General features: G+C 43.8%; 1 protein-coding gene across 1 annotated transcript; it reads right to left on the bottom strand.

Annotated features, from left to right (window-relative positions):
* Window positions 1-415: 415 nt before the first annotated feature.
* slc35f1 (solute carrier family 35 member F1) lies at window positions 416-11,883 on the bottom strand (the record flags this gene model as incomplete). The annotated part of the gene is made up of 8 exons (XM_084561045.1): window positions 416-2,458; window positions 4,801-4,955; window positions 5,766-5,818; window positions 6,059-6,215; window positions 6,356-6,515; window positions 8,193-8,320; window positions 9,192-9,367; window positions 11,789-11,883. 8 exons carry the CDS (start codon window positions 11,881-11,883, stop codon window positions 2,225-2,227), a joined length of 1,158 nt encoding a protein of 385 aa, XP_084417171.1. The 3' UTR covers window positions 416-2,224.
* Between the last annotated feature and the right edge of the window lie 1,986 nt (window positions 11,884-13,869).

The raw sequence follows: 13,869 nt of genomic DNA, 5'->3' as shown, positions 1-13,869 counted from the left end.
GTGAAATTCAGCACCGAGTAGTAGCTGCATACCGCCACCTGCCGTACCGGCGGATGTACAACAGCTTCGTCCACTAATAAAGACGAGGATCCTCCTACTGGCATTGGCATGGGTGACTCCTTACCGTAGACCAGAGCTGTCAAAAGACACCACCTGGATTTAGCAAAGCAAATAGGTAGGAGCCTCCTATTGGATAATTACTGCATGGGTGATTATCTTTCGGCTGGCGACAAGTTATTCAACCCCAACTGATGCAATGAGTAGCTTCTCATTTCTTAAACAACCATGTCTAAAGGCACATCCCGTGATCTAGGAGAAGATGTTAGTCATTGGCATGCATCAAGCAGAGAAAACATCTAAGGAGAGTGTAGAAACTACTAAAACTGGGTTAAGAACTGTCCAACGCATTATTAAAAACTGGAAGGATAGTGGAGAACCATCGTCTTCCAGGAAGAAATATGGTCAGAAAACAATCCTGATTGATTGTGATTGGCGATCGCTTAAACGTTTGGTGAAATCAAAGAAAAACAACAGAACTCAGGGCTATGTTTAATAGTGAAAGTAAGAGCATTTCCACACGTACAATGTGAAGGGAACTCAAGGGATTGGGACTGAACAGCTGTGTAGTCTTAAGAAAACCACTAAGGTCTAGGTTCAGCAACATTATGTTGCCCAAAGAATGAGGTCAGCTCACTACCTGAATATACTGAATGACCAGGTTATTCCATCAATGGATCATATTCCAAGATGACAATGCCAGGATTCATGGGGCTCAGATTGTGAAAGAGTGGTTCAGGGAGCATGAGACATCATTTTCACACATGGATTGGCCACCACAGAGTCCAGACCTTAACCCCATTGAGAATCTTTGGGATGTGCTGGAGAACGCTTTGCTCAGTGGTCAGACTCTCCCATCATCAAAACAAGATCTTGGTGAAATATTAGAGTGTGTGACCTTTTTATTTTTAGTGCCAACTTTTATTTTGGCCAGGCAGTGAAGCTACAACTTGTACTAAAAAAGATTGGACCCTCTGGCCATATGTTTGACACCTCCGCCAAATATCATCATCATCATCATCATCTTCCAAGACCTCCAGGGTTTACCGTTTCCTCTCCACATGATGTAGCCCTAAGTTACTGTCTCTTTAGGGAAATTTGTCTTGAATGAAATGGAAAAGAAAAGTTAATAAAGAGACATTCTTCAGAATATTCAGATGATATTAGTGTAACATCCGATTAAATGCCAGGACCCAAGTTTCTCAGAAGAGAAATTATATTGTAATGAGATCGTCAATGTAAGTCACTTCACGGGTGGTGGTTTTAATGTTTTGGGCGATTGTTCTAAGTGGAACAAGCATTGAAATATGTCCAGAATTGTGTATTTTTTTAAACGTCAGGGTACATTTTCTCAACATGGAGAACAAATATTGTGCAGCACAGGGCTTTTGCCAAGTCCTCAACACCAACCAAAGGACGCAAAACATTTTTTCATCAGTTCATTTATTATTTATTTTTTTATTTTTTATGTAAATCATTATAATAAAGCCTAAATGCCTTTTAAAGCCTTGTGTCCAACTGTCAGACTGACATTCTGGACACTATGCTTCTCGGTGCAGAAGCTGTCAACTTTAACACATCGAGTCTAAATACAGCGGGTATATCGGTACCAACTTATAAAATATCCAACATGTGGAAAATACAGATGTTTTAATGGAGTTTACTAAACTGCAAGTGGAATTAAAACACCATCGGATAGTGAGAAATCAAATGAATCCAGTAAAGAAATGAACACAACTTGGTCAGTTATACAGATATCGAGCGTAAACATTCTTGACGGATATAAAAAGCAAATGAAATCAAATTACAGCGCCATCTATTTACATGATTGATCATTTACAGTCGTTACCGTCTACTCAGTCGAGTCGTTGATCACAGTGAACACATTGCTATTTGTTTTAATCACGTTCTGGTCGGCCGTTTGTTAGGTACATGAATGAATACGTGAAATTGTCTTGAACTTGGTCACTGAGAGGACTTTCCTCAATACAGGCCATGAGATGAAAACCTAGACCTACACTGGCGATCGCCCTGCTGCCCAGCTTAGCAGACTAGTACAGCCAGCGCTATTTTTATGTACAGTACACAACTGTGGAGAACCTGCAGGCTGCAGCCGACACGCTGATTCACCAGGTTACAGACTAATCTCCGCCTTTTCCGGATCATCTCAAGCTACACGAACAGGAAGCTCTTCACCGCCGTCGGTGCTCAGGGTAGTGTAAGTGACAGCGGGCTCCATGACTCCGGGACTGAGCGGGGACGGGTCAGAGGTCGGTTGACTGCCTGTGTTCCTGAACTGCTTGTAGACTCGTGGGTCGTGGACCACGTAAGTCGGGGAGGAGGCGTAAAGGACCAGGCCCATGATGATGATGAAGAAGGAGAGCAGATAAAGCCCTGAGAACTGCAACACAAAGACATACTTAAAACAGTACAATGTTCATTCATTCATCTTCTGGAGCCTATCCCAGCTGTCGTTGGGCGAGAGGTTGGGTACACCCTGGACAGGTCACCAGTCTATCAGACAACCATTCACACTCACACCTACGGCCAATTTAGAATCACCAATGAGCCCAACGAGCATGTCGTTGGACGGTGGGAGGAAGCCGGAGTAGCTACCCAAAGTTCAAAGTTGTCTCTAGTTATCCGAATTAGGGAAATACTGCGAACAACAGCAGCTTTGACTCAAAAATCATCATCACGCATTAACATCTGTCCTTGGAAATACGATCGCAAGCGGCCAGCTTAATGTACAAGTGTAAACACGCCAACGATGCATTGAGGTCGCATTTGAGAAGTCCGATCTCAGACCACATTTGGAGGAGAATATGGGACGTATTTGACCACGTCTTTGGCAGCGTGAACGCAAAGTGCGTCCTGGGTCACATAAAAGACACAACCGCTATTCTAAATGACGTCCAAAAATATTAATTATTGATGACGGGTGGAGTTAACATTAACGTATCATTCCTCAACGATGATTTATCTTTAGTACTGGAGATTTTTTTGCCACTGTTTCAAACAGCACAGATGTGAAATTATGCCATGTATGGGAGCCTACAGGGTCCAGTTAGTGCAGAGATAAAACAAATAAAAACTCAACACGCGTGATTTCAGGGAATGGAAAAGATCTTCTGTGCTTGTTCCAAAATATGTATCAATACCCCAAGTCATGACGCACACACGACAAACAGCTGTTTGTGGTTCTAATACAGGGGTAGCCATTGATTAGAGTCAACTGCGGTTCTAATAGTCTACTGCACTGCGAATTATGTCCTCATGTGATGGCTGGGGACGCACGTGGGGACGAATTTTAATGCCAGGCGTGAGGACAGTTGCTTAAAGCTGACCACTTGCATATGGATTGATCAGGCTCAGATGTTAATGCAAGGTCTCAACGGGGGCTCAGTTTCAAAATCAGTTGGTGTAATCCGGGAATCAGGGATGTCATTAACTGTCTTCCTCTGGGAATCCAGGGTGGTGATCTAGAAGCCATACACTCTCCGTTTGCATTATGCGCTAACATATAGTGCATGTTTATTGCAGACAATGTTGTGGAGTGTACTTTTTACAGTGTATTGTCTGACTCAGGTGGACAACCAGCCCAGCAAGAGGATACAGGCAGAAGAGACCATCTGGAAATTTGCTGAAAGCAAACTACATTTGCTGACATCACAAAGTGAATCCTTCTGCAGCCACTGATTTGTTGTGATGTTTTTATTAGACACTGCGGCCAACACAAGACCCGAGTCAGTGTTTGTATTACAGGCTAGGGCGGTGTACATGGAGACTCTGAATAACCCTTATTCAATTTATACCATTTTTTTCCCCCTAAGACTGACGTTGGTGTCCGCGACTCGTTCCAATCCTCATCGGTGTATTCATAAATCGTGCCTTCTGTCTGTTTATTTGCAGCTAATTTTCGCAATTATATGTGACAGGGTAGTGCCTGTTCAAAACCGTATTCTTGGAAGACCTGTATTCTAACTGAGGAAATCATTAGTCAGCCAATAAATGGACAGCAGACTATATTTTGTGACATCAGGCTTCACATCTCATTAAGGACTGAGACCTCACTGTGTTGCCCAAACGTCCACTGAAGAACAGCCAGCAGATAACCAGCAGTCATGACTGACACTTGTCTCCTTGTAAAGTTGGAAACGAACAAATCCGACTTGACAAAATGCCAAAGCAACACATCTTTGGATGCAAGACATGCATTGGGTTTGTCAGTGTATGCTTGTTTTACTGATTTGTGCATTGGAAGTGGTTTTAAGTGGTGTGCAATGCTAATGCACAACGGTCGACCAGAATAAATCCTCTCGGAACTACAGCCTACTTCACGTGTCAACCCTTAAGACTTGGCAAATTTGCAGCAGACTTTATTTTCTCTTACTTTCTTAAGCCACTTGGACGAAAGGGATAGCCTTCCTCGGATCCCTCTTTCAGTTACACCCCTTATACCTTCCTTGAGTTAGAAATATTTTACATCTAGACAATCTTTTGAGGGTCTCCCAGAAAGGGTTCTTTCAGATTCCATTTAGTCCAAGCGTCCTGGGACTCTCATTTTACTGCCTTTGACTTATCTTCCTTAAACGTCTATACCTCTCCCTGTATCCTTTTGCCCAAATCAGAATAGAGTACTCACAAAAATTATGATTGCACTCCCAAACCACAGCACCACCATGCACCATGTGTTGAGTCCTACTAGGTATAAACATCTGCGATTTCTGGTAGTTTCATTACCTTGTAGTGGAAGAGAAAGAGACCACAGAAGAGGCTATAGAGGTCGGCTGTGAGCAGAGAGAGATTGACTGAGGTGGCGCTAGTCTTTTTAATCACCACCGGCATGAAACTGTACAGGCCGAACATAAAGGCAGTGAAACCGACGTAGAGAAGACCTGCAAACAGAAATAACAAAAACAAAACAGAAAATGTTACAGTAAAATTACGCCACATTTGAAATGGAGCCTCCTGTTTAATTAAACCTGGCCTGTTTACCATGAATGTGGCATTTGTGGCGCTATCACCATACTAACGTCACTTCTCTGCATCCACCAATTTTCATATCCTCCTGAGACCCGACCTTTTGTTTGGTATGCATTTTTAATTTCTCCAAGGTATTAGTAGGACCAAAGAATTATAAAATCTTAGCACCATCTTTGAACAGGAAGTCGTTTTTGAAAAAAATTATGTCCTCATATGTGGACACGGCGGTTATTTCACTGTATATTACAATAAAGTCACCAATGTGTAACAAAATATAAAACTGTTTATTTTAATACCTGAACATTGCTGTGCAAAGACAGAATTGCAAACAATGAAGTCCCAACGTCCTTAAATGAGTACTTGCTAATTAGCGATGTGGTAGCTTGTTACTATTGACAGTATTTGTGTGTCATATCAAACTAGAAAAGTTAATGAGCATAAATAAATGGGCTGTAAAATGAATCCGCTGAAATGCCTGCTATCATGTTTTTACACAGACTAGTGTATTGACCCTTTGCTACCACTAGATGGATGAACAAAAGTGTCTGCTCATGAGGTCAGCAGGTTTAAATGAAGTAGAATGAGCTGCCACAAACCTAAAACTTAATGTCCCCATATGAGGACACAGGGTCTCAGGAGATAAATATGCCAGGCTGAAATGAGAATCATCCTTAAAGTCAACATAAAAGATATGGATGATGTGTATGTGCGTCCATTGTCACCTATCTGCCAGTCCCAGGGTACCTTCAGCAGCTCCTTGTGTTCCATGATGGCTCTGCAACAGACCATAGACACTGATTAAAAGGGTTTCCGCTGTTCATTCTTGTCTACAAATATGTCAATGCACGGATTAAATCCGAGTTATTTATAATATTGATAAGTGGAGTAAGGAATCAGTAGAAAAGTTACAGCATCAAGCACTGCTGTTCAGTAAATTAAGTTCTGTACCAAGTACTATATATCGAGAATCAAGTACTCTCTCGTGAGCTGTATATTTTCCTTCACACAAACTCACAACTGAATTCCACTGAAAAAGGATCCAAAGAGTCCCATCATGCCGAGGAACTCCACACGACTCAAGTTCTTCACAATGAACTCTTCACAGATGTTGGAGATTCCGTAAAGCGTCGCTCCTCCCAGAACCAAAAGGTCGCCATACAGCTTCTGCTCTCCTGGACAGAACGAGAAACTTTAACATGATGCTTGAGCAAATGGAATTGGAAGCATGCGTGCATGTGCCCCCAAAGTCTGTAGTGCAAGTATGCATCTGTAGTGCTGTGTGCTGTAAGTGTCTATGTGAGCGGGTACTCACCGAGGCCTTGTTGCCGACCAAGTAGGACATCAGTTCCTGCCATGCAGCCAATACCCAGCAGACACAGTCCTGCCCCAACAAAGTGAACAGCCTTGTACCTTACCAAGAGGAAGAACCTGGACAGCAGCAGGACCACTGGGATGGCAAAGCAGTCTAACAGCTGAGAGGAAAAACGGAGTTACAGAGAAGACAACGTGACTGGCTTTACAGTTCACTTAGGCCCCATTCAGACATTGCATTGACATCTGTCCTGGGCAATCCGATTGCAAGTGGCCAGCCTGAGTTTCGAGCTCTGTATGTAAATAAACAATTCATTTCTTTGCTACTATTTGTGTGGTTCTTCCACACCAAACTCACTCATCCATGTCTTTATGGACCTTGCTTTGTGCACTCGTGAGCAGTCATGTTGGAACAGGAAGGGGCCATCCCCAAACTGTTCCCACAAAGTTGGGAGCATGGAATTGTCCAAAATCTCTTGGTATGCTGAAGCATTCAGAGTTCATTTCACTGGACCTAAGGGGCCAAGCCCAGCTCCTGAAAAACAACCCCACACCATAATCCCCCCCCCCCCCCCACCAAACTTCACACTTGGCACAAAGCAGTCAGACAAGTACCGTTCTCCTGGCAACCACCAAACCCAGATTCGTCCATCAGATTGCCAGATGGAGAAGTGTGATTCGTCACTCCAGAGAACGTGTCTCCACTGCTCTAGAGTCCAGTGGCGGCGTGACTTGTGATCGGATAGCCAGGGAAGGATGTTAATGCAAGGTTTAAACAAGGCCTCATTTCCAGACATTGGCATTGTTAATAAATAGCAATCCATGATAGAGAGCACTTACTCCAATTATTAGCCTACGGTGAAGTGATGGTCAAGTATCCCTCAGTTTAATTAAGTCCTAAGCAACTGAGCCACTGAAGGCAAAGCACACTTATATTGTGAAAACAATGGTTTCTCTGATTGTAGCATCGAACAAGGAAGAAAAGTCACACAAACGCATGATTTTGATCATGACTTTGAATTGATGCTAGTAGTCTCATAATTAGTGAAATGTTGATTGACCGAGTCCAGTGTCTTGAAAGGTCTGTTCACTGGTCAGTCAGTATTCCTAGCTACCATTACAGCAAAACGAAGCACACTGTGTTTGGCATCCCCCAACCACTGCACATCACCTTCACTGTGAAGCATGGTGGTGGCAGCATCATGCTCGACACCAGACTCTAGGCTAGGGGTGCCCAATCGCAATCGACAGGTATCTTGCAAAGGTAAATCCCGTTTCACCTCCAGAACAAACAGCAAGACAAACTTTTATCTTCTTTTTTTTCAACTACATCTCAAGACTACCGTCTCTCTTAAAGGGACAGTGCTATTTTTCTAAAGGTGCTATGCAGCAATATTTCTTCTTAGAACAATAAAAACAAAGATGGATAGAGCTTTTAACACTTTAGCAACAATTAATATGACTGCCAAAGAAGCGTGGGCACCACTGCCCTAGATCATCTGTAGGTAGAGAGTAAAATGAATGCAGAAAAATCTAAGGAGATCCTGGAGGACAATCTGATTCAGTCTGCAAGAGAACTATTATTTGGAAGAAGCTAATGTATTCAAAATGACACTGCTAGTGTTAAGGCTGAGGCTGAGGAATCTCTTACTTTCTGATAATGGGTTAGGCTCTATAAACACTGGATGCACCATTTTCCATGATGCTCAGAAGTTTTTTTTTTTCTTTTTCACATCATGATGTGTCGAGCCGACCAATGACTTTGTTGTAAAAAAAAAGTGGTGTAGTGCCACTTCGATGTTTTACCTGCAAACCTGCACACATTCACACAAACCAACCTGTACGCTGGAGAGCGTAGTGTACTGGTAAGCCTTGAGGACCAGATAGTTAGCTTCAATGTCGATCAAACCCAGAATCATGTATTTCCACCAGCGCTCCTTCAGAATGGCCAGTAAGTTCCCTTGCCCTGGAAGGAGAAAGAGGAAATTTGGGGTGAGGGGTGGGATTAGGCTCTGACCATCAGCATCATTTACACAGCATGCAGTGCCGCTTGAGAGCATTTGCACTTGCACTTGTTTGAAGTTATGTGCATCAGTGAGGAGTGTCAAATGGCAAGTTGTTGCACTTCAGATTTCACTTATTTCACTTATTTGTTTGCAATGTCTGGAGGCCAGGCCTACTGCAGACGCAAACAGAAACCGTGTAGAGGCATAAACAAGTGGTTGGGAGAGTGTAAAGATCACTGTGACACCTGTGCCAAGCCCGCTTTAGAAGAAAAAGAAATAGAGCTCCTGTGGGATTTTTAAGTTCCAGACTGACAAGTAGCTGTCGGACATTATGGCAGTTGATGAGAAGAAGAACAGAGTGGATGTGGCAATTCCGGTGACAGTAATATTGTGAGCTCCACAGCGGGATAGTGGCTTCAGCAAATTCAGAACACAACATCTGATGCCCAGAACAGTGCATCCCTAGAATCAGCAAAGCTAGGGACAGCAAACAGCAAAGCTCTACGCTCTAGTCACTCAGTTTGATTGTATGATGTACACCCAATCTTCACTGTATTAATCAGAGACAATACTGTGTATTTACACTCATTCCACTTTGAATGATAGTTAGGGTTAGGGTTTTTATTTAGGTACGCAAAAATGTGTCCTTCACTTGTTATATTAGGTTCTGGACACATGAACGCTCTCCCTATTGTATGGTACAATATCCTAGAATTCTACACTTTGTAATTTTAATTAGGTTTTAACTAAAATAAATAAAAATTTATATCAATAATGCTGATCGTGGCCCTTGTGTCAACTGCTGCAGTATTAGACTCTAGAAACATCTACCTTGCCTGACTGCCAGCGTGGTGGTATAGACCAGAAACAGAAGGATGTAGTTGAGGAAACTCTGGAACACTGGGGTGCTGGCGTGGAAGTCATCAGCCAGGTACTTGCTGGTCAGACCGATCCCACAGATCAACAAGGACAGGACCTGACCGAGGGCCAGGGTCACCAACAGGTCCCTGCGGAGGACAAGAGGTCATACAACCATTATGGTCGTAATCGTAAGGCAGTATAATGATAACTGACCGTTGAGTAATACTGCACAACATGGCAGGTATCGGTTAATCATGTTTACATAGGGAATAAGAGGAAATATCAGCCGGGGTAACTGCACAGGGGTAAATATATACACACAAGGGCTGAGGGTCAAGCTAATGAGGAGAGGAACACACAAGGAAAAACCAAAAAGTACGAATTCACCATCTTACTATTGGCATTGACGGGCAGGTGCAAATCCGCACAAAAACGTTGAGAACGCTTAGTGTTTTGTTTTTTTTTCAGTAGCAAATACAGGGGTCACACATTTTAACAACCAAAAATAAAGGATCATTACCAAAGGGTGAACCAAAATCATCCACGTTTGAAACATCTTAAAAAAGTCCAACTTGTTGAGCTTCGAGAATTAAAATTTTTTTGAATTTTGCTTGTTTGATGTACAAGGTGTTAACGGACTTGCCCCACATCCCGTGTCTGACTTTCTAAAAAAAAAAAAGGGCTCACAGCGGTCTCAGAACAGAGGGGACTTTGAGGTCCCACACAGAAAAACAGCCTTCGGAAAAACCATCAAAATTTACCTCAGGCAGTGGTTGACAGCAAAAGAGTCTTGTACCCATTGACTTTCATCTTCTTAGTGATGTCTTATGTTGTGCTCTTATTGTGATCTATTGTCCTGTCCTATGTCTTATCATGTATTTGTGTTACCTGCCTAGGGACTACGGATGCAAATTAGCATTGTTGCTGTAATCTGGCATCCTTTTTTTTTAAAGTGATCATTATTGGTTGACCATGACCCCTGTGGAGGGTAACGGTCGTCTTAAATCTCCTCCGTTTGTGCACAATCCGTCCGACTGTGGGTTTGCGGATTCCAAACTCTTTACAGATGGTTTTGTGACCTTTTCAAGCCCGACGAACAACGACAACTCTTTTTCTGAAACCGCCTTTGTCCGAGGCCATCACATACTTCCGCAAACATGTGTTGTTAAGGTCAAGACCGTGACAAATCCCCTGATTTCTCATTACATTGATTGGAAACACTTCTGAAGAGATAGACTCTAATTTGTAATCCCAGAGCTGCACTTGCTTTTGCGCCTCACAGATATGTAATATTGGCTCATTTTCTGAATAAACAAATACACAGGTATAATCTTTGTACTCCAGCTTCCTCCCGCTGTTCAGAGACATGCTCGTTAGGTTTATTGATGATTCTAAATTGATCGTAGGTGTGAGTGTGAATGGTTGTCTGTCTATCTGTGTTAGCCCTGAGATAGACTGGAGACCTGTCCAGGGTGTACCCCGCCTCTCGCCCGATGACAGCCGGGATACTCTCCAGCACCCCTGCGACCCTTCACAGGAACAAGCGCTTACAGAAGAATGAATGAAAAGCACACTTTGCCCAGCGTACAAAACCATCTGCACCTGTTTGCCTCCATTCATCGTAGCACAAATTCAACCCTAATGCTGCAGGAGAACATTGCTTAAACATGTCAAGAAACGCACGCCTTCACAGAGGAGCTGCAGATTTCTTCTCTCCTTGCGTCTGACAGAAGATTTAGACGGCAGGTTTAGATGCTCGCATTGACGGGCAGGTGCAAATCTGCACGCAAACCCTCGGAGACGGCTGAGGCTGAATATGTGGGTCACAGATTTTAACAAGCAAAAAAAATGAGGGATCGTTACCAAAAAAGGGTGAACTGAAATCACGCACGTGGTCAACCCAGAGGTCATACCTTGTTTTTCTTTCCCTAACCTGCATATCATGCCTTCCTTCCTTCTTTTAATAAACAGTAGTTGCAGTAGCATCCTTGGCTGTGAGGATGACAACACTAACCACACACTTTGACGTGGCCCTTCCTTATGTGCTGGAAGCAAGGGAGGGTTATTGTGTGTGTGTGTGTGTGTTGCCACTGTTGAATGTGTAGATGCTTGAGAAATCCAGAGTGAGGCAGGTGGTGGGCAGATGAATGAGGGTCCAACCAGATTAGGAAAGAAACAGCAGCCATTGTTGCAGTGAAGACTTTTTGCAGCAGGCTAATGAACCCAACCATGGGAGCGTCCTCCTGCCGGTATAGACACCGAGCCAGGAGGCACTGCTCCGGCACTCTGCGGTGCAGGAATGCCCGCGTCTCACACGCTTCAGCAGACGTGCACACGCAAAATAAAAACGTCTGGCTATTAGACAAACATCTGTTGCACAGATGAAAAAAAAAAAAAAAAGAAAGAAAGAAGGGGGGGCCTGCAGCTGAAGACTATAAAAATGACGGTTCTGTGTTTGCAAGGTGGGCTTGAAACAAAAGGGGGACAACTGGCTGTGCCCTGCCCGCAGCCGATCAGCGTGGAGTAGACGGGGGGGATGCTCGCCGCCGCCGCCAGTGTCGTCTTACCTGGACAAGACCTTCCTGATCCGCAGGTAAAGGCTCGGAGCAGGGGTTCCCGTACCCTTGGGGACGCTCTCCGCGGTGGAGATGACAGAAATCATCCTTGTGGGGAGCGGGCGGAGATCAGCGCATTCTGTTCCGTGCCAGAGGAGGATGAGGATGAGGAGGAGGGAGGAGGAGGAGGAGGAGGAGGAGGAGGAGGAGGAGACGGGGCGCAGGCTCACCTCAGCAGCGGCGGAGTTGCGGACCCTCCTGATCTCCGTGTCACGGTGAGGAAGAGTAAGAGGAGGAGGAGGAGGGGTGGTGTGGTAGGGGACGGTGTGTGGAGGCAGAAGTGGAGTTAAGATGGGGTGCAGGTGCAGCAGCCTGGTGGTTGAAGTGAAACAGTCCCTCTGCTGGGATGTCCGTCTCTGATTAGAATTAGATGGATTCAAAAACAGGTCCTGATTGACGCTGATGTTTAGATCCAACCACCAGGGGGCGTCGTTTCACCCGGACACGCTCCCAGGAGCCATATACGTAATAATCTGATTTTAAAGATGAATGTGCACATTGAGGATGAAGGTCTGCTTGTTTTTCTGTTTTTATATGAATAAAATATACAGAGAATTAAATGAGAAATGATTCTTCATAATCATGTTACACACCGATCAGCCACAACATTAAAACCACTGACAGGAGAGGTGAATAACATCGACCATCTTGTGACAATTCAGTGTTCTGCTGGGAAACTTTTGGACCTTGTATTCATTCATGTAGATGTTACTTAGGCAGGTAGCACCCACCTAGACCAGACCATGCACCCCCACCCCATAGCAATGACACTCCTTGATGGCAGCAGCCAAACGCTTTAGGAACAACTCAAAGAAGAAGAAGATGAAGAACAGCACAAGGTGTTGACCTGGCCTCCAAATTCACTAGATCCCAAACTGATCAAGTATCTGTGGGATGATCCACAGAGGCCCCTCCCCTCAAAAGCCCCCCTCCAACTAACAACATTGTGTTACCAGACACCACAGGACACCCTCAGAAGGTCCATTCTCTGATGAGTCACAACTGTTTTGGAGGCACATTGGTGACCTACAATATTAGGATGGTGGTCATAATGTTATGCCTGATCGGTGTATATGATGTATAGAGTGTGAATCTACCAAAAGAAGATTTGGTCAGATGTGTCAAGATATATTATAGTGTTGTTAGTGACAGACGGAGGGGTTGTGGGTTTTTCAGAGTTTCACCAGAATGTTAAGAAAAACACAAACCATCCAGTGACCGGTACTTCAGACACATTTTACTGATTAGACCAAAGAAGCAGACAGAACTGGAAGAACATCTCCAAACGCAACGTTATCAGGCTTGAGACAGGAGAAACAGGTTTTTGTTCATGAACATGACCTGAAAAGAAAGAATCCAAACATCCTCTACTGTTGTTGACCATATGCAACCCTCTATAGCAGGAGTCTTCAACACTTTCCAGGCCAAGGACCCCCAAACTGATGGAGAGATGGAGTGGGGACCCCCTACTTATGTATACATATATTTAAAGACTTAAAGATTTATGGAATTTTTTTTTCGCAACCCCCTATTGAAGACCTCTGCTCTATAGTAATTTCTACATAAAGCACGATAATTCAATTTAATGAAAAGTTGTCTGGAAGTTGTCAGGTTTAATAAGTTTAACGACATGTTCAGTAGACTTCGGCGTTCTTAAACTGTTTAAGATCCAAACTTTTCAGCATTTAAAAGCATTTGGCAGAAAAAGAAAAGTTGACAATATGAGGACCACCAACGCCATGTGAGAAATAATTCTGATTTCATGACTGGTCTTCTTATTCTCCACGGTTGTTAAATGTGTCGCTAACATTAAAATAAGCATTCATTTCTCAGAAAATAAACTACATATCTCGTCTTTGTGGTGGTTTGCGCTGATGCCTCACAACAAGAAGGTTCTGGGTTCGAATCTGGGTTCCTCCCTGTGTCTGCGTGGGTTCTCTCCAGGTTCTCCAGCTTCCTCCCACCATCCAAAGACATGCTGGTTAGGTTCATTGGTGATTCTAAATTGGTGTGAGTGTGAAAGGTTGTCTGTC

This window comes from Chelon labrosus (assembly GCF_963514085.1).
Source record: "Chelon labrosus genome assembly, chromosome: 14".
Lineage (NCBI taxonomy): Eukaryota > Metazoa > Chordata > Actinopteri > Mugiliformes > Mugilidae > Chelon > Chelon labrosus.
Note: the sequence above shows the minus strand (reverse complement) of the source record. Positions and strands in the feature narration are given on the sequence as shown.